General features: G+C 36.0%; 1 protein-coding gene across 7 annotated transcripts in view; it reads right to left on the bottom strand.

Annotated features, from left to right (window-relative positions):
- The window catches only part of DMXL2 (Dmx like 2), a 54,956-nt gene that overhangs the window by 14,127 nt on the left and 13,566 nt on the right, over positions 1-27,263 (bottom strand). For 3 of the 7 annotated variants that reach the window (XM_086471896.1, XM_086471898.1, XM_086471900.1), the window contains exons 7-28: positions 25,570-25,748; positions 24,676-24,859; positions 23,507-23,681; positions 22,499-22,732; positions 21,111-21,388; positions 20,219-20,915; positions 18,315-18,436; positions 17,189-17,278; positions 15,718-15,835; positions 14,861-14,980; positions 14,164-14,388; positions 11,747-13,423; positions 11,322-11,432; positions 10,415-10,584; positions 9,003-9,100; positions 8,688-8,853; positions 7,460-7,724; positions 5,631-6,730; positions 4,382-4,573; positions 2,745-2,821; positions 1,935-2,065; positions 976-1,224 (exon numbers count right to left, since the gene is read on the bottom strand). In XM_086471896.1, the coding sequence (XP_086328022.1) occupies positions 976-1,224; positions 1,935-2,065; positions 2,745-2,821; positions 4,382-4,573; positions 5,631-6,730; positions 7,460-7,724; positions 8,688-8,853; positions 9,003-9,100; positions 10,415-10,584; positions 11,322-11,432; positions 11,747-13,423; positions 14,164-14,388; positions 14,861-14,980; positions 15,718-15,835; positions 17,189-17,278; positions 18,315-18,436; positions 20,219-20,915; positions 21,111-21,388; positions 22,499-22,732; positions 23,507-23,681; positions 24,676-24,859; positions 25,570-25,748 (6,658 nt within the window). The remainder of the gene's footprint in view (positions 1-975; positions 1,225-1,934; positions 2,066-2,744; positions 2,822-4,381; positions 4,574-5,630; positions 6,731-7,459; positions 7,725-8,687; positions 8,854-9,002; positions 9,101-10,414; positions 10,585-11,321; positions 11,433-11,746; positions 13,424-14,163; positions 14,389-14,860; positions 14,981-15,717; positions 15,836-17,188; positions 17,279-18,314; positions 18,437-20,218; positions 20,916-21,110; positions 21,389-22,498; positions 22,733-23,506; positions 23,682-24,675; positions 24,860-25,569; positions 25,749-27,263) is intronic. The other 4 variants (XM_086471897.1, XM_086471899.1, XM_086471901.1 and 1 more) reach the window with 3 other exon arrangements.

The following is a 27,263-nucleotide window of genomic DNA, read 5'->3' as shown; positions in this document are numbered from 1 at the left end:
GCAAGTTTTTACAAACCTTCATTACCATCCTGTGAAACATCAGAAGCTGTAGCAGCTTGTAGGTTAAAGGAAAACAGAATACATCTCAAATGAAGACATGCCTTTATAGAAGTTATTCATATTAACATCTTGTGAAAATAATGGCTTTAAATGAGTTTTAAGTTATTCCATGAATGACAAATATCCGTTGTGCATATTTATAATGGTGCATAACATTATGGCTGGTTTGTTTTGTATTTCAGATATGGAACATCTAATTTTTGCATAAGTTTCAGGCCTGTCATTGTTTTGAAAGTCTATGTGACATGATTTTTCAGTATTGTTGCAGTGTGAAGTCTATGACAAATGGTTGTATTTCCCTTTGTCTCCAGAGCCTGAATTCAATCTCCACTTTTGCTTTTCCTCATGCAGTGTATTAAAACATGTTCACCTGTCTCTGCAAAATTCCTGGTTTTAGTTAGAGCTTACATATGCCTGAACTACTTTTCTGACAGATGAAGTTGATATTTCTTCTCTGTGGTCTTGTGCAAGGTGAAATCATATCTTGCAATAGAAATGGTTTTCAGAAATACTGTTTCCAAGTTACTGCATTCAGTAAACAATAACACTCATCTCTCACATACAGAAAACCATAGGTTTTAACAGTGATTTATACCATCTTTTTTTTTTTTCCACTAAAAAATAATGACAAAGTCCTGAAAAGTGTTATAAGTAAGCATCTAATAGTAATATTAGCAATATAACTGGACAGTTTTTATGGCAAATTAAATGTGTGCTGGCTGCCATTACAAAGGACAACTGCAAGACTAACATTTTTTTTTCTGCTTTTTAATTAATATAACAGTTTTCTTGCCAGTAGATACTTAAATTCTGATTGCTTGGGTTTTGTCTTTAAAAGGAAGGAAATCTCTCCCACAAGGTATAAAAAAGGTATAAAATGCAAATCCTTAGCATGACCTTTAGAGAACAAAGTACCTGGAATATTTTCTGACTGCCTTCGGGGTTTTACAAGAAGTTTCACTCCTCCACCAAAAACAGCAGCCCACATGCGACTGTTCAAAGGATGGGCTGCTAGTCGAAATAATTCATTACAGGAATTGGTTGCAAGGGCGTGTATAAGGAGACTCAGGTAGACAGCTACAACAGCTTCACAAAGTAGGATGTTTAACTTTGGTTGATCTTCATCCTGAGCTGAACTTAAGAGATTTATAAGTGAACTCACACCTGCAAAGAGGAAAAGTTCTATGTTAAATGAATAGGAGTACAAATGGCAAAAAAGGAAAAGTTTCACCTCTGTGTTTTATGTTAAACATATACTAATAGCCACATGATACTTTTATTCAGATGAAACATACTGTCAATATTTTTCTTAAAATCTTAAAGATCAAAATTAAAAAAGCCTTCCTTGGTCTGGGACTTCTACATGTACCTCTGTGCAGATACAATGGGCAGTTCAGCTTGCCTGTGAAGCTGACTGAAGCTGCACTGTTTCCACAGTTGGCCTCGAAATGCTAAATTTACGCTTGTACATCAGGAGTAGTTGCTTTCATAGCGATACCAAGTAAAGCATAGATGTAAGATGGTACTGTAGAAACAGCTAACAGAAATAGCTTTGCTAGGGGGTGAGGCAGACTGGAGGAAGACATTTTAGGGTGACAAATTATCAGCTTATTGAGTTCATCCTAAAGATCGTGGAAGAGACCACGAAATATCAAAATTCTTCAAGCAAGATATTTGCCATATAGAAAGTTTATTTTTATTTGTTTTGATATGTGAAAAAGTTAAAGGTTGTTATTAATTTCAGAACTAAATCAGAAACACTTGTCCATCATTGATCATCCATCATTTCATCCATCATATTACAGGACAGTGAAATAATTTTGAAATGTGGAGCTGGTCCAGTGGTGCTAAAAGTAACCTTATTTTTGTCTCACCAGGCCACTGAGCAGGAGAGGAGTTTGGAGTTGCATGCTCTTCGATACTTTCTGTCCTCAGTCTGCGTCGATCACTCAAAAGCAGTCCTTGATAAACCATCCCTGTAAACTGATTCGCTTCTGTTTGACTGCTAAATACAAATTAGTATTTTTCTGATGAGAAAGGATTTTAGAATATTTTTGTAATATAGTATATGTACATGCTTCTTCTTTTAATCAGAAAATGCAACATTTAAAATTCTATAGGACTAAGTCAAGAATGTTATAATTTCACAGTATACAAAATACAGGTTTTATTAAAACTCGAAATGTTTCCATGTGGCATTATTAATTCTAATATATTATGTGCATAGCTCCCGATATGAAAAAGGATTTTTCAAAAACTGTAATAATATTTTTGTTCTGAAGAATTTTTTTTAATGTTTTAAAGCATTCTCTTCCAGTTCCAGTTTGGAATATAAACTGCCTGAAACCTGACCTCAGTCAGGCTGAAATGTTTCCCTTGCACCCCTATTCAGCAATGAACGTCCTATGGAAAACAGCATTCAAATATTTTTCAGAAGCACCCCAAGCGAGAGTGACACCAGATTTTCCTACTATTTATTGGAAAAAACCCTGAATGATTAGTATTACTTTATCTGTGTAAAACTGATCTGGCATATCAAAGCTAGCAATGTGTAAGCTGCGTTAGTATCTATACCTATACACCCATATTTAATCCCTGTTTTAGACACATGCATGAAGAATTTCCATTTTGGATACGCAAAGTCTACTCCAAATGTAGGACTGTAAGAAAACTTCCATTTTTACCTGTAGCTGTGGCTGTCACAGAGTGCTTGATAAATGGATGCAGAAAGTGAAGCTGCTAAAGAATGAAGTGTGTACACCTAAAATAAAAAGAGCCAATAAACTACAATTCTTTCTAAACAGCATTGGAAACGTGTCCTAGTTTTAAACCAAGTGCAGGAAATAGTAACTGACTGTTACTCTAAGTTTACAATACAGTCCTTTGAAAATCACAACTGCTTGTTCAAGATCATTTGATTGCAGTCAAAACCTTCTAATATTATGTCAAGATACTTAACTTTATTCTAATATAGAACTATAGCAAGGAATGAGTATACTGAAGGAGTGATTAAGTATCTATAATGATAGTGATATGATAATGAATTTGATAGAATGGGTTCCAGAAGTTGTATTCTATAACATCGCAGTTCAACGTAGTAATAGTTGCTCAATATGCATAAAATACAAAAGTTTGTGTAATCATTATATGATTGTTTTATCTATATTTTATCTTTTTCACCTTGGTATGTGTTTATAAATTTCCAGGAGTAGCAAGAATAGTACTGCGCTATTGTCTCACAATGCAACAGAAACACTCCAGTTCTTAAAGAGAAGAAATGCAAGGATTTCTTGGGAAGTCCAATGAAATCCACAGTGTGAAGAAAATGGTACTGTCAAGCCGTTAAAAATGTAAACTTTTTGTAAACCCACCCCGTGTTCATTTCTATCTTTTCCTACCATTTTTCCATTTAATCAAATGCTAGACCTTTGATTAAAGCTATGAATTATCTAAATAGCTGTTTTGCAGTTAGGAAGAGTCAGCTTTTCTTTCTGAATTCTCTTGTGAAAGAAAATGCCTGTGAAGTATGAGCTTTTAAAGTAAGAAAGATGCTTGCTGTAGCATAATGCAGGATAGAAAAGGAGTCAACTGATAGAGAAAATGAGATGTAAATGAGCTTGGGTTACAGTTTTAGAAACTTAATGGCCTTGCAGTGGGACAACCCATTTAGTTTCCTAATTTTTCCCTACTTTCATTTAGGCAATAGAAATTTAAATTAATTTAATGACTATGAATACTGATCTAAATGTAGAAAATAATGATTTAGCGTCTTACTAATTAACTGTGTCATAGTCTCAGGCTCTTTTTTCCCCGCTCTATTAACTGAATCTGAACAGAATTTATTCACCCACAAGTATGGAGTCAGATAAAGTAATTCACTGCAATCCCTTAAAAACAAGTACACTTGGGGAAATTCATGCTAGAGTCAGGTTTATAATATCTATAAGGTTGTAACGTAACTTACAGTCTCCCATCTCTACTTTCATTAATCTCCCTACAGGAATGGACCAGAATGATGATAATTAGTTAACTTACATGATCATGTTGTTTTAAGAGTCAAGAATTCAGTGTTTTAGTGAACATTCACATTTGGAATACTTTCCTGAGAGTGACCAGAACTTGGATGAAAGGGAACTAACTGGATTCAAAAAGATGTCAGAAAGCAAGTGGTTAACTAGCATTTTCAGTTTCCCAGACTTAAGGGAGAAGGTCAGTATTGTAAAAGGGTAAGTGTTGAAAAAAACACCACATTTTATTTTTTGCATGCACACTCCCCATTTTGTGAAAAATAATTTAGCATTTCCTGAAAGCTTTTCATTACCTTGACATCTTCAATATTAGGATGGGGTGGTGATTTCATCTGCACAATAGTGTAAAGAATATCGTGGATGTGGTTGTTTAAATACAGCACAGGATTAGCTATCACAGTTTTTGTGGATGCTATGCTTGCAGAAAGCAGTGGTAGTGTTGTGGGTAACGGAAGTGGAGACTGAAGTTGTTTTACAGTAGTTTCCTGTTTAAAAGAAAAGAATGTATTTAAAATTATTGCTTTGAGAAAAAAAAAGTTTTAAAAAGAGATAATTTTACATCTTAAATGTTTTTCCAGTGTTATTTATCCTCTTCCACTGCTGTCTACTCGGTACAGACAAGATTATACTGTGACTGATGTCAAAAGTAAGTTCTCATTTGCTATAATAATGTGGATCAGACCTGATAGCCAAATTTGCTGGAACACTTTTGGAGTTAGTGCAGGAGGAGTATTTTTATGTAGTTCATTAGGAAGTGTTGGAATAGGCTATTAGGAAACACTAACTAAATATGCACTTGCATTAGCATAAGTTGACATAATACTCACTGGTCTAAGTTTAATAACAAGAGTCAAATTTCCACTAATCTGAGTTTCTCAAGTGGAAATGAAAATATATTTTTTTTTATTCTTACAAGTATGTGCTAAGCCTAGTACCACTAAAACAGTTGTCTACTGCTCCTATTTGAAATGTGAGAAATCTAGAACTAGAGCAAGTTAAATGACTTGCCCAATATCAGATTATCTGCTATAGCTCAGGTTAGTCATTAACATATGCTGGAAAATATCTCTTTTTGTATGAAATAAATGTAGAAAATGACATAATATAGTAAAAGGGAGCACTACTCTGACTTGGTACTATATATTGAGCCTTGCAGCTAAGATCCCACTCCTTGTGCTCCCTTGCATGATTTGCAGAGGTGTAGGGAATGAGATTTCATCATATTTTAGCAACTGTGAATTCAATCGATTATACAGGTACCCAGAATATTGTGAATAAGATTATAATTTCATTGGAACACATGTATAATGCTGCAGCTATAATATAAACAGCAACATTTATGTTCTATAATTATAGGTAGCCTAATTCTCAATGTCACACTTAAATAACAAGTTCTTCCTCCAAGAACGTTAAAATGACCTTGACCGTTAGACTTGCAGAACATAAGAAGCACCTATCTAGACACAAACGTAAGCATTTGATAAAACTGACAGTCCAGAAGTGTTCACACTTGTGAATAGAAGTTAGTTGAATTAGTTTTACCTGCTGTGACTCTTGCAGCAAGAACTTCAGCTCCATTCTTACAGATGCTAAACCCCCACCTTGTGCCCCATGAAGACTACAGTAACTTAGAAAAACTCTTAGAAGAGCTTGGTTCTTCTGCAGCCACCATTTTCGTCTTTCAGCGTGTTCTCGTTTTGCTTGTAACCTACGTCTTTCTATCTGGTGCCGTTCATACGAACCAATGTCTGGCTTATCCATAATATCGTCGTGATCAAGTAGATCCCCATTTACTTTGGTGTATGTTTTACAATAGTCTTTGCCCCCTGCGTCATGGTTGCATATTTCATGCATAGCAGCAATCTCTTTTTCAAGCCAGTTGTACAGCTGAAATCTGAGCTTTCCTCCATCTACTTCATAACCTGTAGCCAAAGTCCTCAGTTCAGTCATAAGGATCTTCAAACAGGCTCTGAACTTCAGTTGTTCAGCAATAACATCAACCTCAGTGTCTCCTGCATCAGAAATCTCCCCATGTGGTGTTTGTGGGATGCTGGTGTCTGGGGTTCTCTCATCATCATCTCCATTCTTAGAATCAGATTTTGAGGTTTTCATCATTATACCAACATCTTTGTCCTCTTCATCTGATCCATTTTTGTCTTCACCCCAATCAAGAGTAAGGGGCTCGTCATCAAATTTTACTGCTGGTTGACTCCAGTCAAATTGTGCTGAAGATTCAACAGTATTCTCCAAAGCAAAGGAAGTTGAAATTGGCTTTGACCAATCTATATCACCACTTCCAGCACCATCCCTTAGGGCTGTGGAATCTGAAACACCAGCCTGTATTGGAGGACTAGATGAATCTTTCTCTGCAGCTACAGTAGACTTTTTTCTTACTTTTGGAATTTTGGAAAGGACTTCAAGAGCTAGTACAGGGCAGCCCACTTTAAAATGAGCATTTGCAGTAGTGAAGAATAATTTTCTTTCGATAAGATTAATTTTATCAACAAAGCTTTTCTCAGTTTTTAGACCTAACGTGGCCAAAGTCCCTTCTGGTGAGCTGAAGTATCTTCGGATGAGCAAAGGGTGGGTCCGAAGATAATTGTAAAAACTGAATACCACAGGATTGCACGACTTGACGATAACTAAGGAATTAAACAGATATGACATCTATTGAAAATGGCTTTTAAATGGTATCATTCTGTTTTGCAGTATTTCCTGCATTACAGAGATTTGTCAAAACATAAAAACAAAGACAGTTTTGGGTGTAGGTTGCCAAAACAAAATGAAATCATTACTTTTCCCCACAAAAAAGATCAAAGGTTTGAGCTGGATGAGTAGAAAGATACTGAATTCTCTCATTTGCCTTGCTGTTCTGTTCCACTCAGCTAAGACTAAAAAAAGCTGAGATGCTGAGCCAGGTAGGGATTACCCCAAGGAAGGGAATACGCCACAGAAACCTATGTAGCCACCTGTCACTTAGAATTACTCTAAGAGACAGGATAGGAAATCCTGCTAGAATACTGCTAATTCCTAGAAGCAAGAATGAGAATTTAAGTCCACTGGAATGAAGACTAGCCAGCATTCAGTAGTGGAGAGGTATTGTAGGGGAGTACCAAAGAAGGCCCTCCTGAGCTTATCTGACATCAGAACTAAGTTCAGTATTGGAGAGTTGGAGACAGAGACTAGAAAAAGATATTTTTTAATATATTTTTTTTTAAGAAGTAGAAATTGAGCAGGCCTGTACATAGGCCAATTAATTATTTCAGCATAATGGCATCTCAGGAGAAGAGACCGCATACACACACATGTATTTCTCCTTCTCTACTTTGTCTTAGTAATTTTGTCCTGTCAGACTGATGTTTTTCCCTTACCTGGGTTTTCATCATCATCTTTAGGTGTTTGTTCCAGTAATGTGTCCAGTGCTCTAGTGTAATCTTTCATTATCCAGTATGCAATGCTTCTGAGAAATGGATCAGAATGCAATTTAGTACAGCTGAACCCAGCTCCATCCTTATGGCAACCCAAAATCTTTTCATAAAGAATGGAGGTGTATGTCACAGAGGTTTCAAACTCTGATTCATATAAACGAGCAATAACCATAGCCAACTGGATGTCTTCCATTTTCTCAAGGCACACCTATCATAAGAAGTGGGGAAAAAAGTTGCTTTATGAGGGCAAAGGTAGTTCTTTAAAATAACAATGAAGTGAATAGCAATAGATATTTAAAGAACAGATAATTTTTTTCCCATCATATGTGTTCTTTAAAGTAGATATTCATCTTTGGGTCAAAAATGTGGTAAGTGATACATATCTAGGTAACATATTCCACGTTTGGAAAGAGGTGTATTTACTTCCATTTCAGGAATTATAATGTGCATAGCAGTACATCAGCATGTCAAAAATTAATATGGCAGAAGATAAAAATGTTTATTTTTATTCTACCTAATATAATAAACATAACTTCCAACTTTAATGTTCGTATATATTCTTCACACTGTCTGATCTGCAGAATTACATCTATGAGGAAAATTCTTTACATTCTTAGGCGAAGACAAACATACTGCTTATAAATAGGCAGGATAACTAAAGGTTCTCTAATTCGCATTCTCTTCTGAGAGGTACTGCTTAGGTTATGATCCTGCTTACAGCTCTCACCTCCCTTGTGGAAAGCAGCATCACAGTTCCACTAAACTGGGACCCTGAGGCTGCTTCAGAAGAGAACTCTGACTTTTTTTTTTTTTACTTAATGTTGTAACAATAGGTCATGCAGAACAGCCGGAGGCTGAACGGAGTGCTACGACTTCACTGTGGTGATCAAACAAAGTTTTGCCAAAAGGGTCCCGACTGGTATTCACAAGAGTGTTTCCACTGACGACTGATGTAACTTAACAATTATTCTGACCTTCAGATCAGCTTCCAAGCTGCTTTTCACAGTAGTGTGGAGGACATGGTATGTCTGCAAGGCACAAGGGGGTTGTGCGTAGACCTACTACACCAGTTGTGCTGCCACAATTTGTGAAGAGGCCAGCAGAGAACAGATTGTAAAGATGCAGTTACATAGGTCAAATTAGAAACTGAAAATTTCTCAAAAGTGGTTACCTCTATAGCATCTTTCAGTGAGCCTGCCAGCAAGAAGAATGCAGCTGATTGTTCAAAGCGTTGTTTTCCCAACAAAGCAAAAGCGTTTTTTAAAGCAGCTTTGCGCCACCTATCTTCACTGAAGTTGTGGCTGAAAAAGGCAGTCATCTTTTCATCATGCTGGGACCTGCATAAAAAAATGCAATGTATATAACTTCAGCACACAATCACTTGAACAACGTTAATTTAAATCAAACTCTGTCTTCAATGAGTTCTGCTTTGCATTCCTGGTTCAATTAAGATATAAGCAAACTTAAGAGTTTGAGCAGAACTCACCTAAACAGACCCCACACCACTGCCTTTTTCTTCATAGCGAGGTAAAAAAGTGCAGCATCTAAGGCATCATTGTTCCTCTGGAATGAAGCTTTTGCAACCTGTAGTAAACAAAACCTACAATTATTATTGAAATTATAAAGGCTGCTTTTAGCTAAATAACATATGTTCTCTGTCAAGAAGGATGGTCTAGGCAACTGTATTATTTCTACAAAGCAACAGTAATTTCTGTCAGCATGTTTTATTCATGTGACAGCTCTCATTACACTGTAAATGTTAAGTCAGAAAAACAGCACTACTGCAGATATTAACCCCTCTCAACCACAGTGGGATATTACAAACGTGCAAATAAAAATATTTTCTTTAAAAGTGTTAAAGAAACTCATACTATTGGGTGAAATTCCTCTTGCAATTCATTATTTATATATACTTAAGCTAATACAAGTATTTCTTTAATGAACGCTGTTTGATTTTTGTATAGGACTCACAGATGTAATTTCATTTGATTTGGAGTACTAAGATAATTAAGTTTTGCTCCTGGATTCTTTGAGTATCCTGTAACTTCTTAAAATGTATTTTTACAATAGATGACTTGGATATTTAGTAAAATGTTCTACAGACATTTCAGAGATTGCATTATTTGTTGTAATTCAAAGCAAAAGCTAGTAATTATTCAAATCCATCAAACTTCCAAGTTACAAGCAATTCTTCCTAAAGCAAGGATTTAAATCTCATTGGTAGCTATGGGAAACAGTTTTAGATATCTCAAAAATATATTGCATTTTACCTATTATTAGATCTCCCATAAGAGAACTCTGTATGCAGATAAGATTGGTGTTATTTTGGTTTTACATAATAATACATGCATATTTCTATAAAACAGTCACTTTGTGACTCTTCAAAGAGTAAAATCTGCATTTATTTGCAGTTCAGGTCTTCTATGTTCTAGAGTACTCCATTATAAAAAATACAAAAATTGCAAACATACCCTTTACGTAGTTTTTATTGACTAATATTTTCTGATATATTTATTTTTAAATAAAACCCACTACTGAACTCAAAGCATAATTCCCTGTTTAATCTACATATATATATTGTCTCACATATTTGAAAACAAAATTCCTCTTAAAATAGAGTTCTTAATGTGATCTTTAACATACTGTAAAATATGTGGGGGGGAGAAATTAGGTGCTTCAGAAATGGCTTTTTCCTAGATCAGCTGTATTAATCTTACTACTGAACAACACAATTTGTAAGGCAAGACTGCCAACATCAGCTGGCATAGAAAAAACTAGCTACGCAGTCTCCTAGCTGGGCTGGAGTACAAAGGAAGCTGCTATATACAAGTCACCCTGCGTATCTATTCAGGCATACCTAAGAGCAGGTAACTGTGATTTGTAAGCAATAAAAAGTACCTTCTCAATGCACCTTCGGAGCGTGTTGATATTCCTGACCCACCAACCAATACCCATAGCTCTTAATTCAGACCACTGTGGGTCCCCCTTTTGGATAGCAGGAATCATATTGATCAACTCCTCCTCAGCCTCAGAATGAAAAGCCCATGCAAAATGGCAAGTAGACAGGCCTGAACAGTAATATAAAATAATAAAATTCAGAAGATTAAGACTCGTTAAGCAAATGGAAGTCAGAGATGCAAAATGGGATCTCCAACCCAAGAGTTCGGTAGATCTAAGGGAGACTTTCCCTCAACAGGAAGTAGAGCTGCTAAAGGAACAGCTGAAATATCTTTTTGCTCACTAGGGATGTCCTCTCCTCAGTGCTTCTGCACTAGAGCTATATGGTGAAAGATGACTGAAAGAAAAATACTGTTATCACAGAGGCAGACCCATTCCGAACCAGAAACCTTTCCGTCTGTTGTTTAGGTGGTAACTGCTTTTCTTTCCTGTATTTCACAACAGCATTTATTCAGACTGAGCAAGGGGAAAAATCTGCTGTGAGGAAAATAATAAAATAATCTTTAAGGTAAGATAAAGCCATGCTCCTGTAAAGCAGTAGCTTCATTCCTCCAGCAGAAACAATGAAATATGTATAAAATCTGTGTGTTATCTGGTTGTGGAACTTATTTATGCCTCAAACTGAATAGCGCAGAATCTTTCTTCTGTTCTAGAGTTACACTTTTTTTGCTATTTACAGTGCATGTAGGGAAGCCTCTACTAAACATTTGCAAGATAAGGGCCTTAACGGAATAGATATAATCTAAAATGCAGATAATAGAAATAGCATAATATTATAAATCAAACATAACCAGATCCTGTCAGCTCAAGTGGATCAATTGAAAGCAATACTTTGCCAAAGAATTACCTTGGTGAAGCAGCTGAACTCGATACAGAGGTGGGAGTGATGTCAGAAGGCAGGTGTGCAAGCGCATAGCCAACAAATATCGTAAGCCACATTCATCTAAGGTATCTCGTCCTGCGAAAGATAAAATACTGACTTTTGAACATGCAAGTGACTCCAACAGGCATATATACAACCTATCATATGCAGTGTGTGATAAATGTATTTTCTAAACTTGCTGAGAACCTGAACTACAAGTTATGTATGAAATGTAAGTAGAGAATTATATGAAAGTGTTTTTCTTTCTTACTCTATCTAATCTGAATAACTGATGCTAGCTTTCAGCTTTGTTATCCTAAAATACCCGACGACTCTAAATATCCTAAAAACCCTAGGTTTACCTTGGCTGAAAACAAGAATGTTAATTCAATAATATGTCAGTTACTAACCTGAGTAATTCTTATCTCTGTTCTCGTCTAGTTCAGTGCTTGTCATGGCCACGGTGTCTGCCAAAGCTACAAGGAACATCTGCTCCAGTCGAGTGAGGCCCGGCAGACTTGAGTGCATCAGGTGGCTTGAAAGGACACTAGCATGTTCTCGGCCAAAGTAAGTCGGACCGTACTGTGACAGATTAATAACTTTGGATTTACTCTCCCTCTTTTCAGGCTCAAAATCAATAAAGTCTTCAGTTGTAACAGGCTGAATCTGGAATAGATCTGAATACTGATCCTCTGTTTTTCTCTTAACGTCGTCTTCAGAGCCCTGAGGTATTTTAGAAGTTTCTTCAGAAACATAAGTGGCATCTTGATCTGCAGCAAGCAGTGCATACAGTGGCAGTGGGGGAATTGAGTCTATCTCTGTGTAGTCTCGAGTACCATCTTTTCCAGCTGTGATGGTGTCCTTTGCAGTACTACCACTTACACTAATGGTGCGAGAAAGATGGCGTTTAGGACCAGTTCCTTCTCCAGCTTCTGTGTCTTTAACTATTGCAACTTCTCCCGCAATACATTTAACTAAATGTGATAGAATGGCTTTGGCTCGGCGAACTTTACCCAGATCCATAAGTTCTAATAACTGAGTTGGATGATACTGGGGTAGAGTAGGTGAAAGAACATGAGCAGCTTCAAAAAGACCACCATCCTGAATTACAGTTGGAGTGCCAAAAACATCATCCACAATACCTGCGCCATCAATTACACTGGTCTTCGCTATCAAGCTTGTTTTGAGTGGATCTTGCGTTGTTGAGTCTTCAGTAGTAAAAACATCACTTTCTCCATCACCAAACTTGACAGCATGTTTCCACTGGGCATAAACATGCATTTCGCAGTCCATTCCCACTACCAGTATACCATCTCTCACCCAGGACAGAGAAACAGGCAGTGAAGGAGTGCCATCTACAGATGATACTAAATCAATTGATCTAAGCAACACCCACTTTGACTTTGTACCTTGTTTTATGCTACCACCTAGTGGTAAAGTAATAACAGCTACTCCCTCTTTGCTGCTAGTTTGATCTGTTACAATCCCTGAAAGCCTTCCGTACATGAAGATGTTAGCACCAACTCCAACTGTCAATATATGTGAACCATCTTCTTTTGATACCCAGTCCAAATGCACCAAATGCTTGATACTCGGCACTCGGTATTTGTCTTTATTCAAAAAAGCATCTGATTTACTGTAAACAAATAAATTACTGTCTACACTGACCCTTGAATCAAGTACACTTCCAACCTTAACTAAATCATCCAGATGAATTGTCTGTTCCAAAACCCACTCTGATCCTCCTGTAGACTCACATTCAAGTATACAAACATGCATGGAAAATTCTTTGGAAACAAAACCGTTATGCTGTATGGGCTGTTTGTATGCTACTGCAAGACGCCCTGTGTAAGAACAGCTAACAGCAACTGGCCTTCCTACTATGCTCACTGTACTGCTGTTGTCTTCTCCTTCATCATTCATTAAAGGCCATTTTCTCCAATGATATGTCTCCCTTTCTTCATTTTTGCTGTTTAGGTCTGTCTCTACAGTACATCTCCAGAATCGCACTCTGTTGTCTGAACATGATGTTACTATCAAATAAGGTGCAAGGCAGACTGGGTATATTGATGAAGAACTCAGGTGACCTGAAGTTAGAACAAACACATTTACTTTTAGTAATATAAAGTAGAATGCCTGTATGAATAAGGCAGACATATCACTGTCTAACTACTGATAGAGAACTTTACAATCTGGTATTATTTTTCTAATTTGGTATTGGGTAAGGGCAAATATATTCAGACTGATAACAGTCTTGCAGCTTCAACGTTAGTAATCATCTGCATTTCTGCTCACTATTCAGAGAAGATAAGCTGGAAATGAACTAATTCAGAGGACGGTTATTAGAATAATGGGAGGAACACAAAGCCTTAATCAGATGAGACTGAGGAAGTTAAGATTAGGTTCATATAGTCTACCAAAATGAAACCTAAGAGGGAAGGGAAGGGGAAAAAAAAGGCAGGAGAGACACAGAAAGACAGAGAAACAGAAGAAGGTGTAAGTGCATCAGGTAAAGAAAGCACTATATACCTAACACATTAATGCTGTCAGAGAAACAAGTGGGTATAAATGGTTCATTAATAAATTAAGACTAGCAGTTAAGTTTCCAACTATCAGAGCAGTAAGTTTCAGGAACAGCTTTCCTGTGGGGACTTGATACCTTTGTGAAGGGTTACATGACATGGACACAATGATTTGAGAGAGCCTTTTTAGTCCTGTGTTCCCTGTATCAATAAACCAGAATGTGATAGGCTGAGATAGAATCCTGTAAACTAGGAGGAAAATGAGTGGATCAACTGGATAGGAAAAAAAAAAATGTGAAATTTACCTGCTGAAGGAGTTGCTCTTATTACTTCTACACCAACAGGAAGATCCAGAGGTTGGCTATACACAAGTCTGGAGCTCAGAATGAGTTTACTAGCAGTCTGGAGATTAGCAATTGATGAAGATCGTGGAATGGGACTTATGCCAGGGGATATATCCGGGGAAGAATCCACAGTCTTTTGCTCAGGTACACTAAGCTTATTCTCTGATGAAACAGCTTCAGGTTTTGCTATATCAAAAAAAAATGCCAGCAGTGTTAAAAAAATTGTTTCTAAGACCAAACAAGGCATGAATATCCTATAATCAGATTTATTTTTTTTAGCAGTGCTTAGGTTACACAGAAGAGAATTATATGCCATGTGCAGGCTGCACTATGTTTTGTTGCATGCTGTGACTATTCATTTTAAGATACCCATAATGTTCTGAAATACCGATAGTTTAAAATAAAGAATCCAGTGCTTAAGTATGTTACCTCATCAACAAATTTTTATATTGCTGTGGCTACAGAACGTAACCAACGTTTGTAAGGAAACTTACTGCTTCTATTGCATTGATACATTTTTCTGAAGACGCCTGGCTTTGAGGCTCCTGCTTAACAAAAGTGACACAATTTGTTTTAAAATAAGCCATCAAGCTTTAAATTTTATTTTAAATAATATGAAAGAAGTATCTGTCTCTAAGAAAATTAGTTACTCACTCACCTAAACAGGCTTGCACAGATTTGAGATGAAGATGCCACATCTGAAGAACAGAGCAGCCATTACTATCTTTCTCAATTACTACTAGGTAGAACTTTTCTGAGAAAGGTGGTGGACGATACCCTGTAGTTTAAACATAGTATCACTGTCATGAAGTTTATGATCAACATAAATAATTTTCAATAATAGAAGACTCATTAAAAATTATTGATACTTAAAAAACTTGTTTTCCTCTTTGAAAGAAATTTCTTGATTATAAACCAAAATATTAAAATATTCAAACAGTATCATTAATAACATTTTTAATCAACATTTGGTTTGCTTATGGCTACAGAACAATTATGGACATAAAGAGATTGACTTGCAGACAACTTGAGTATCAGTGGCAAATCTAATTTATTAGATATATTTGCCTTCCCAGTCAGTTGGAACTATTTTGGTAGATTGCAAAGACTTTTCCACCTGCCTGCTTTCTTTTAAAGTTTTAAGTCTACTACCAAATTCCCCAGTTACCTTCTATTGTATTAACTTGGAAGTCAGGTATATTCACCTGGAACTACATATTGATGCAGAAAATACACTTCTGTTTTATATAAAACTTTTTCATATTTAACACAGAGCATTTTGAAAAATGGACTTTGTCATATAAATCAAAATGTTGCACTCTAAGTTAGAATGCCTTTGTTTAATACTGTTACCATGTAAACAACAATTCATATGAGCAACACGAAGCAGCCATTTTACTGAATTCTCCAGATTCTTGTTAAAAAGGGAACTAGCATATGCCAGATAGATTTCAGTATTATTTAAGAGCAGTTTTGGTACCTACTTAATTCATATTAGTTACTTTTATGCTGTACCTTGCGATGGCTGGAAAAATATCTCCGTTTCCTTCCCTTCCACATCTTCCTTATGTGGTTTGTATCCCAAAATGAAGTCTTCTTGAAAGACATGAAGCAATTGTGTGTTTGAGCCACACTGAAACATTAAGCAATAGTTATGCTTCCAGAACAGTATAGCATTTTGTACTGATGCAATTATTTCTTTTGTGCAATCTAGCCACCAATCAGGATCACTTTCTTTTATAATGTTGAAAAGTATTTTAATGCATCAGAAAAGCTGAACATTTTCCTCTTGTATTAACAACAGCATATTCTAGAACTTATTGCTTGTATAGTCAAATAATTTCACTGAGATCTACCATGCTAGACAAATTTGGTAATAACACTTTTGCCAGTTATTGACAGATGAATCGATTGGGTTTTATTTCTTTAGGTGCGACAGTGGCAAAAACTCTTAAACCTTTATCCCTTTTCAAAGTGGGAAGACATGTCTGCAGTGAATTGCTTTGGAAATCTGAAAAAGGGAATGAATTGCAGTTTTTCGTTCTCTCTGATTATCTCCAACAGCTATCCTTTGTGACAGCAACAGATTTCTTTGCAGTACCTCCACCTCTTTACAAGGAGGCTGCTGGCAATGAAATCTTTTCCTGCAGACAAGGAAAAGTATGTCCCCCAGAAACAATGATGGCAAAGTTTTTCAAGTTGCAAAACACCCTCTTTTTCCAGAGTAACATGGAAAGAAAGTATTCCCTGTATTCATCTATAAAAATTCTAGAAAAATATTTTGTAAATCTGAACTTAAAATTGAAGATCCTATGTGATTAATACTTGAAAGACATGGAAATATATTGACAAATAGAGAAATACTTCTTTATATATGTCAAAAACATCCTGATGTCTAATTAAGATATTGTAAAACACACTGTTTTCACAGGCTGCTTCCTAACAGAAAACAGCACTGGAACATGTATGATCAAAATAACTGTGAGTAAGAACAAAGTGTAATAATAGTACCTCCTTATAGTTTGAAATGTATAGCTGTATTCATTAACAGATAAAAATTTGTCTTACAAGACAGAAAAAACAAATGAAGCCATACCATACATGGCTATGACTCCTACATTTTGGAATAGTTAGGTCTAGTTTTTAGGTTTGGGGTTTTCTTAATGTTGTTCATCTTTCTGTTTGTTTGGGTTTGGGGGGATCGTTATTTTTTTTTCCCTTTAAATTATGATGGTTTGTAAGTCAGTCTTTAGTTAAGTTTTGTTTTCATCAAGATTTATGCTTAGAAAATACTGTTACACTCTAACAATGGGCTTTGAGCTTCTAGCAGCCAAAGAAAGTTGTCTGACTAAAATATTCAAGGTACCTCAACGTTCAAAAAATTCAAGGCAGTCGTTATCACCATAGAGAAATGTCATGTCTTTTTTTCAACAGATTAGGTTAATTAACAGACAAAGCTACTAAATGCCTTTATTAATTTATTTACTTTGTTAGTTATTGCATCAAGTTCAATAATGCATCCTGGTCGAGCAGTGGATTGTTGGCTCACAATGTTAAACACTTCCCCAATAAGTTTCTGAAACAGAGCAAAATCAGAAGAGTTAGTATATTTTTCCTTCAGACAGAGGGAAATTGCAGTTATTTACAATAAACTTATGCTTTAACTTTCCTTGTTGGCATAAACTGTAACAGACTACTTCCTGTTATCATTTTGGCACTTACAAATAATGCGTTTATCAAGACATTTGCACTGTTGTGACTCTGCAGCTATTCATGGGGATAGCACACCAGGTTTTATGGAAACTAAATGTTGTTTATTTAAAGAGTTATCCTTGCATAACATAACTTAGCATCTGTGCTATCAGAAACTCAAATATACCGCTTCACTTTTGCTTAAAGCTTCAAGTTTTGGCACAACACATACAATATAAATCAGTACAGCTTATATATAAACAGAAGGATCTATTGATTTTTGATGGAACGTTCACAATCATTGCTCCTAGAACAGATTCTGATCTGAATACTGACAGGCATTATCTTGCAGAATAGCTTATAAAGTACAGAAGAATGGAAAAAAAGGAAAGATGTACTTCTTTATAAAATAACAGTGCAATGTCAGGCTTTACTTTGCTTAAAGTCACAGAAATGAAAGATAAAAAAGGATGAAAAAGTTCTTATTACAGAAGAAATAAGAGCTAATATTACCCTTAGCAATAACCTGACAGTACACTCCTATCCCACAATCTCTGCTCTTCCTCATATATAGATGTAACTTAGGTGGATACACCTAAGTCTTGCTCTTTTGTCTTCACCTTCCCACTTTCTCGCCTCCCCTCTTTTGAGAAGACAAAGAAAGAAATCTTATTTTTCCTTTCCCCACCTGCTACAGGTTGAGGAAACTTGTCAGGGAAATTTCGTTTCAGTCCAGGCATTCTTAGCAGTAATAGCTGCAAAACATGTAATTATGCAAGGTATAAAGAGTAAGATTTTATACATGGAACCGCACAAAAATTATACAGAACTAAGTGAAAACAAACTACTGGAGGGGAAAAAAAAAAGTTAGCTCAATTAGTTTTTTTAATACTTTCAAACCATTGCTACATAAAACTTACTGATGATTCAGGGTCAGATAATTCATCTAGAAGTTTTCGTGCATCTACAACAGCTTGATAGAGTCTCAGGTTTTTGCCATCAGATGCAACAAAGCAAGCACTAGCAGAGTTGCAGTATGTACCTAATAGAAAACAGAAAAAATTCATAGTTAAAGAAAAAAATCGTAGCCAAATGGCATCAGGTCGTCTATTATGATCCACTTCATAATATCTGAATGTTTCTAACAATTTTCACAAAGTACTGAAGCAAAAAACCTAAGCAAATGTGTGTATTAAAACATCATTATTTATTTGAACTTTGAAATAACTCCCTTTCTGCTCATTTAGGTAACTGAAACTCTTCATAGAAGTTGAATAATCTAAGCACAATTCATATCTTTACAAACATTATTCACACATGCAAAAACCAGTATATAGTACACTTAAGGGAACACTGCCATTCCTTACAATAGTTATGTTCTTTGCACTGTCACCTCTAAGAAGGTGCTCGGAAGGCATAACTAGGTTGTCAGAGATGATTTAGAGTAGGAGTCCAAGGTAAACTGTACACAAAAGCTGTATTCGCTATAGCGTTTTTACTTGTTTACTGTCTCTAAGCTCTTTGGATAAAATTAACCTCTATGAATACTCCCTTCTACCCTCCAGTTAAAAGTGCAGGTATAAAAGTGGAGGGAGAAAAACATCTCCAGCAGTGAATAAGGCATGCAAAACTGTAACAGAGCGTCTTTTTTGTTTCTCCACAGTATCTAGAACAGGCTTGACAAAAGGTTATTTATTCTGATATGTTTTCATCTTACATTATAAGAGGAAAGCAGCTAGTTATGTGTTTTGAAGACTTTGTGGGATTCAGGCAGCACAGTATGTTACTATGTGAGCAAAGAAAATGGATTTATTTTATTTTAAATCAAAGCTATGTTATAGATTTATTAGTGCATATGTAGGATTTTTGAGACTGTACATCTTTGACAGCCATTTAATCATTGCAAAGGTCAGACTGGCCTTAGCATAATAAAATAATCTGGCATTATTAGTATAAAATTTAATGTTACACCCACAGCACAAATGACTTTTTCAGTACTTGTATACAAAGATGACAACTACTATCTTTACGATAATTCAAAAATAAGTATCTGAGTGGCTGAATAGAGTAACATTTGTAGAGACAATTTTCCTAACTGCAATAGAAAGCCCTAAAATTAAATATAAAACCTGAAAAATTGTCCTAAGGCATTACACATCAGATGTTTTACTCTGACCTCTGAAAAAGTACTATTTGCAGCTCTATAACGTTAATGGAGTCGTATTTCTTTAAAAATATTCTGTGTTCTAACTGGGCTTTTGTAAACCACTGATGGCCTGAAGAATTTTGATATTGTTTCAGAATCTCCTAAGCAGACTTCTTAGCCAGCACGTTAAAGATTTTGATACTGTAAATTTTGGCTGAAAATCTTTCCCCATAATTCAGATGTTCAAATGGTCCAAATACTAGTTCTATTCCAACTCACTGCCTCCTGCAATTGTATGTGGCCAACAACCCAGATGCCCAAGTCATCAGGACGTCTGCATTATTAATACCATGTCAACGCAGAGAACGCTCAGTGAAGCTGCCTAAAGCACCGAGGAAAGGGATCATCTTGTTCTTTGTGAGAGTGATGATAGCTTACTCGCACAAAGAAGTTACTGAACGTCAGCTGATCCAGTAACTACAGACACACTCAGACCAGATCAAATGTTCTGAAGTAGCTTAGCCTCAAATGAAATAAAACCCCTTAATTTGCATAATATAAGGAAATTGCTGAAAACTTAATATAAATACACTCCAAATACAATAGTAATTTATTTTGCAAATTAATTCTGTAACTCACAGTGTTAACTCTATATGGAAACATGTTAAGTATACTCACCAAGGCAATAGCTGGGAATAAGTGTTGGAAGCCAGGCTACGTTAGAGAAAGCGGAGGTATGAAGAGAGTTAATTCGTGCCAATTCAGATACTCCTCCTGTGTATGATAAAGGTCCTATAGGGTCTACACGCCACAGAATCAGCTCACTATAGATTGCATTTGGGTCATGGAATGTACGGGTTGCTGCATTTTTAAGTTGCTGCCTAGAAGAACCTTTCACATGTTTAATAGGGTCCGTTATTCTGTTTATCCTGTCAGAGTCCCAGGAACTGTTAGATTCAGGAGTTAACAGAGCATTATGATGAGAAGATGTTAGCAGTAATGGTAAAACAGAATGGCAAGCTAGATCGTTGAGATGAAAACGGTGACCGCAGTACCTAAATTTATGTGATACAGTTAGCACAGTAGTAAAAGCTGATTTATCAGCAAAAGTAACTGCCCACTGATTTAAAGAGCCATCTATATGTTTGGAAATCATCATTACTATAGGAGAAATTATATTCACATTTGTACTGTCCTGGGCAAAGCTTGGTCCTTTATTTGCTAGAGCCTTATCTGGAAAGTCCATTGTCTTTTCACGTACAGCATTACTGTTATCTTTTACAAAGACAGGGCAAGCATACATCATAATATTTTTGCTAAGGGAACTAGCATCTCCTGATGGAAATGCAACAGGAATCCTAGAAGAAAATGAAACCTAAAAAAAAAAAAAAAAAAAAAGAAAATTAGAATACTACCCAGCTGAATATAACTAGCTAGCTGAATAAATGTTTCGTTTCACAGGAAGGTACTTAAAATTAAATTCATGCTAATGTTCAGAAATAAAAGAAAGGACACAATGATTGTTGATTAAGATCATAAATAACAAAACAATTTCAAATATATATAATACCTGAACTTGTCGAAAGATGCCTGGAGTGTATTCATCTAAATATTTCACATGCCACACCAAAAAAGTACCATCAATAGGATGGATAGTAAAAAGCATATCTGGATTTCTGTTCCATTCAGTTAGGAGCAGCTCAATTTTCCGGTCTAACAAAACTGTTGGAAGAGGCATGCGTGGGCCTGGTAGTAGAGATGTTTTGGGGCTTCCCTCTCTTTCTCCATCTTCGTGTTCTGAAGAGCCTGTACCAGTCCCTGTCTCTGATTCTTTATCTGTAGACAAGTCTGCAACAGAAAATAAATGTGTCATTTTATCCATTGCAAAGATTTCCCTGTCAGTTTCTTTTCAAAACAACACAGTATTTTTTATTCTGCCAATAGTACTATCTGAGAGGAACATTCATGCACACTCAGAGTAGAAACATCCTTCTTTGGTCTGTCTGTACAAAAATATGAGGGTCTGGCCTTTGACTATTGCTTCTAACTGTGCAATACAAATAATAATTAATACCTATAAAAATACAGATACTTAGAGTAATGCCCTGCTTAAGATTATTCTGGTCAACTATATCAACCCAAACATTTCATATGAATGCTGGTTCCAAATTAATGTGGTGCTGTGTTGTATTTAGAAGGTAATCATGAAATATATGGTATGTGATCATTGATGAAGTAGGATGTATTCCATGACCAGTAAGAATTATCACACAATTAACTACTGCATTGGTAATCTAGATTTTAAGAACCTAAGCATTATAAGTGACACAATGTATCATCAGTTTACTGTCACTAATTGGTCTTACTGGTTTCTGTAGACAGATTTTTATTGTTACATATGCTTACTGGCCAAGGGACCCTCCCACAGCAATGTAAAGTATTTCTGGTAGGCTATGTTTTCCAGCATCAGTTTCAAAATATGTCTCTGTGTTCGTTTGTGAACGGCTACAGTTGGGATCATCAGGTGATCTAAGGTTTAAGATGTAAATCTTACCAGTACCAGAAACAGTGCACTTGCATTAAAATAGAGCTATGTCCAACCCTTCTTAAAGCTTGCCATAAATTGCTATGTCACTCCTGACAATCAGATTGTAAGGTAAGTAGAGAACAAGTCTTAGTCATAATTTCATAGCTCAGTGGAATATATCCTAAAGGGAAATGAAAGACAAAAGCTACCTTGCTTTTTACTGTGTATATCACTACTGCGTTCCAACGTGCATCATTGAATTTGTCGTGCCTACAATTACAGCAGCCAAAATTTCAGCTGTAAATGTCTATTTATTTTAGATTAGTGATCAAATGTTAGCACTTACAATTCTTGTGCTAAATAATTCCATTAATTGTTGCATTAATGTGCTTCAAAATAATTCTTGTGCTACATATGTCAATATTACTAACCATGATCTAATTTCATGTGTAAACCTCTCTCTTTCTCTTCCATTTCTTCTTCCTCTTCAACCTCAAGATCAAAATCTTGTTCTAGTTGTTGTTCAGAAATTTTTCTTAGATGCTGCATAAATACTTCAATAGAGGATGTAAAATTAAATTCTTTATTATTCAACCAGTGAACAACGAAGCCTCCATTTCCTTCATCTGTATTAAAAGCTGTTCCGGCCAAGACTGATGGAATATCTGGACATTTTTAAACAAATAAAAAAGCTATATATTAAACTGCTCATCTGTTTTATGTATACACACACACACACACACATATATATATACACGGATTTCTTAAGACAGACATTTAACTTATTTTAGGTAGAACGTAATCAATCTGTGCCCATTAGATTAGGAAAGGTAAGATGCAGATCAAGTTTCTACATGCAGTTGTAATAAAAAAAATGTACAGATATTTTCACATCAATAAATTTACATGAAAATTGAAATACACAACAGTTCTAATTGCTTGCTTTTATATGTTGCAGTGTTGTCATTTCTTGTACAGATTTTAGGTAAGGCACATGATCACTCTTTAATCATTTCCTTGTTTAAAATATTCTCCATTATTCTATAAAAAGCAGCGGGTTTCCTGCCAAAAATCTGGTACAGCTTTTTTTTCATTCACTATATAGTCAGTAGGATGCAAATACTTTATTCTCATATACCATTGCCTCCCAAACTCCAACAATGAAATGCCAAGCAGACTTGAAATATAAGTTTCTTTTGCTTTCTGTTGTACAAAGATGAATTTAATTTGCTTTAGGAGTGCTGAAGGTATTCAGAATAAATTCAGCCTCATTTGTCTTACAAAACTCTACGCCACATAACAGACTTGTGAGATAGCAGTCTTCCTACAAATGCCCTGTATTCAATTAGGGAAAGCAAATAACGTGCACCTCAGCCCCCTTTATTTTTTTCACTTTGTACAAATATATTATTATGGTTTAATAAATGGATGTATTTCACCTGTATTAGGGTTGATGCTTGCTGCTATATGGAAGTGACCGAGTGCATTTGCATGATGTGAAATGTGACGCTGAACTTCATGAGTACCCTGTTGGTCTGGCAATACATCTGTGTGGGTAACAAGAACCGAAGATCTCCTTTGTCCTTTTCTCATATTTTTCAAATGGTGAATTGTCTGGATAGTTATATAAAAAATAAATTAAGAAATACTAAAAAACTGTAAGGTAAAATTTCACACTTATATAAAGCCTAAAGCTTTTTAACTCTCTTCTACCTAAGAAGCGAAGACTAATTTCAAAAGGATTATTTTCAATAGATTTCAACAAAGATTAGTGACACTTATGTTACACCAGTTCTGGCCAAAGGCAAAGCTCTTCAGTCTTCTGGAAGTTCCTTTAATATCTGCTCCAACAACAACACAAAAATACACACTATTTTGTGTAGCATTCATATACAATATTACAACAACCTAAAAGCAGTAACCTTTCAATATAATTCTATGAAGAATTATTTTTGTGTAACTGAAAATTGCTGAGCACATGGAGAGCACGACTCATTCAACAGCCCAAAGCATAGTTGGTTCCACTCTCCCTATTTGTTGATAGTCATGATATGTAAAAAGTAAAACTTGGTCTGATTGTAATAGTCTACAGGAGTGGTGTGGTGGTTGGGGTTTTTTTGTCGTTTTGTTTTCTTGTTTTTATATTGATTGGTTTTCTCTTACTTAAAATTAACAGACTTGATATGACTGCCACTGAAATTCAGAGCCACATAATACCACCTTTTGGAAATGCAATTATTGAATCAGATAACTAAAAATTAAGAGTGTATTGACTGCTTCCACTGTTCTTATAATTACAGACTTTCAGCTGCAATCAGAATGAAACCATCACTTACTATTCCATATTAAACATTGCCTCTTCCCATCACTATTAGTTAGCTATAGTAAAAGTAGATTGATTTTTAAGAACACAGAGCTTGGGTGGAGAGTTGCAGTCTCCGAGTGCTTCAGTGTTTAGTTATAGATTCAAAAACTGATATGAAATAAGTCAGACTGTTATGCTCATAAGAACTAGATAATACACATTCTTAAAGTTCTACATCCTTCAAATATTTAAGTTTTAAGAATCTTGAAATAAAAATTTGACAAAATAATTATTTACTTGTACCTCTAGCGCATGCTGTATTTTGTCCTTTTGCTTTCCAGATTGAGAGATGGTGCTGCTAATGCTGGAAGTGCTAGTTTCACAGATCTGCTCACCGAGAAGAGTATCTTCTGGTAACAATGTCTCTGCCCACAGCCGACAGATGCCATCAAGACATGATGTGAGTAACACATTACAGACCAAACCCCTAACGACAGACATATCAAGGTTACTACCCAATGTAAGTAAATTAGCTATATGGACGCAGCAGAAATTAGGGGAGTATACAAGTATTTAGTAGCTATTGTTTCATCCAAATTTCTGCCTCTCCCCTAACCAAAGGTTTTATATCAGTATCAGGTTTTTGGCATGCTGATAAACCCATTATCAGCAAAGTGCATGCAACATGGAATGGTTATTGTTTGATAAATGCAACAGTTATTATAAAACTGTAGTTATGAAACTGCCTAAATGATCTGAATTGCTGGACTCTATGAAGAATGCATAAATTTTACTAAATAATGAAAAGTGAAATTGAACAACTAATTGAACATCAGTATATACAACAAGGCACAGAAAATAGCTTACTAAATGCAAATAATTTAAACAAATATTTTATTTCCAATGTCATAGCACCATTTGGTGAAGACAAACCCTTACGTCCATGCTTCCTGGCATAACTTGAGAAAGCAGTTTAGTTTAGACCGTATTTTAGAATAAATCTCATCTGTTAACATGACCATCACTGTTGTACTAAGTAATACAGAAGCTTACGGGAAGATGTTGATAAGTTTTATTTCTTTAAAGTATAAGCAGAGAAATCTAATCATGTTCTTGATGGCTGAACTTTAAGCAGAGTGTTAAAAAATACTTGGTCAAAGGCTTGCTTGTTTTTTTGAAAAAAGAAAACTTTCGAACCTGGGCATGTACTTGCTAATGTTACGCCATGAAAATCCTGTCACTGCTCGAGGATGCGCCAAATAAACAAATGAGAAGTGGACAACCCCTGAGCATTTTTTCTTTTCTTCATTCTCTTGGGGCAGAAGAGATGACTTCCAACCAGTCATAGGATACCAGACCTTTAAGAGGCAGTCATCCTAGGTAAAGAAATAAAAACCCATGGGGTTAGCTAACTATAATTAGAAGTATCACAGAAAGAAATTCCCAAATAATAAGGAAACTACTGTTCTGGTATCTTTCATGACAAGTAGATCTGTGGCCCAGAATTATTTGCAGTTTTTCAGACAACGCATTTCTGAGACCACTTATTTCATCAATGGACATCCTGGAATAAGTTACAGGACTGAAAAATATACTGCTGGCAACACTCCACTCCTGTAAGGAATTTTTCTTACAGTCCAGTTGGCCCCCTACTTTTCTCTTGGTTCGCTGTGCATTTTCTGCATAGCACCTATGCATGCTTAAATCCCACGTCCATTTCCCTGCAAAGACAGAAGCCAGAAATAGGCTGCCACTCAGACTACTGCATTAAGCTCATTAACAGTCAGTTTCTCCACTGAGACAATTCGTGCTGGATGTCCCTGTTGGTTCCCGTGCACAGGAAGCCTGACTTTCATGGAAAGCGCTGTACCTACTGAGCACAGGCACACCACAGAGAGCAGATCATAGGATCATAGAATCATTAGGTTGGAATGGACCTCTAAGATCATCAAGTCCAACCGTTGACCTAACAAACACCACCATGCCCACTAAACCATGTCTACAAGTGCCACATCAACACGTTTTTTGAACACCTCCAGGGGTGGTGACTCCATCACTTCCCTGGGCAGCCTGTTCCAATGTTTGGCTACTCATTGCATAAAGAAATTTTCCCTAATGTCCAATCTAAACCTCCCCTGGCACAACTTGAGGCCATTTCCTCCTGTCCTATCACTTGTTATTTGGGAGAAGAGACCGACCCCCACCTCGCTACAGCCTCCTTTCAGGTAGATGCATATTACAACCTTCCCCTCCAGCAGCTCAACCTGTGCTACCTTTCTAGTTTGAATGGTTGGGCACCACTGACGTAATTAATTGAAGCAAAACTAAAACGCTGACACAGCAATACTACAAATGCTGGTATGTAAGACAGGAGTATGACTATCCTGATGGAGCTAAGGACCACATTACTAGTATGACAACAGTATGTTGTACACAGCTGGATGCCACATTCTTGGATTTCAGGACTTGCTGCTGGAGTGGAGATACAGAATAAAGTAAATAAACAAATAAATTATAAACCTCGGAGAGCGTAGATAAAAGATAGTATTTCCTGACAAGCATCAAAAAGTACAGTACTGTTTATGCATATCTGAAAGTTAATCTAAGTACACTTTATTTAAAACATGTACATATACAAGTCTGTATCACTGTCGCTGTATTTCCAGGTTGATTCTCAAGTATTCGGTAAGAGTACACAGCTAAACCAAATTTCTTGTTGCTGAAATTCATGGAATTACACGAATAAACAGCATTACACATGAGATGATAATTTAACTCAGCTCAGACTACAACAGGGTGTATGGTCCAGGACTATTCTATATTACTTAAATACTTTTGTTAAAGAAATGCAAAACATTGCAAACACTTATTTAATTCTTTTTTTTTGTCCT

This window comes from Leptosomus discolor, chromosome 11, assembly GCF_034619465.1.
Source record: "Leptosomus discolor isolate bLepDis1 chromosome 11, bLepDis1.hap2, whole genome shotgun sequence".
Lineage (NCBI taxonomy): Eukaryota > Metazoa > Chordata > Aves > Leptosomiformes > Leptosomidae > Leptosomus > Leptosomus discolor.
Note: the sequence above shows the minus strand (reverse complement) of the source record. Positions and strands in the feature narration are given on the sequence as shown.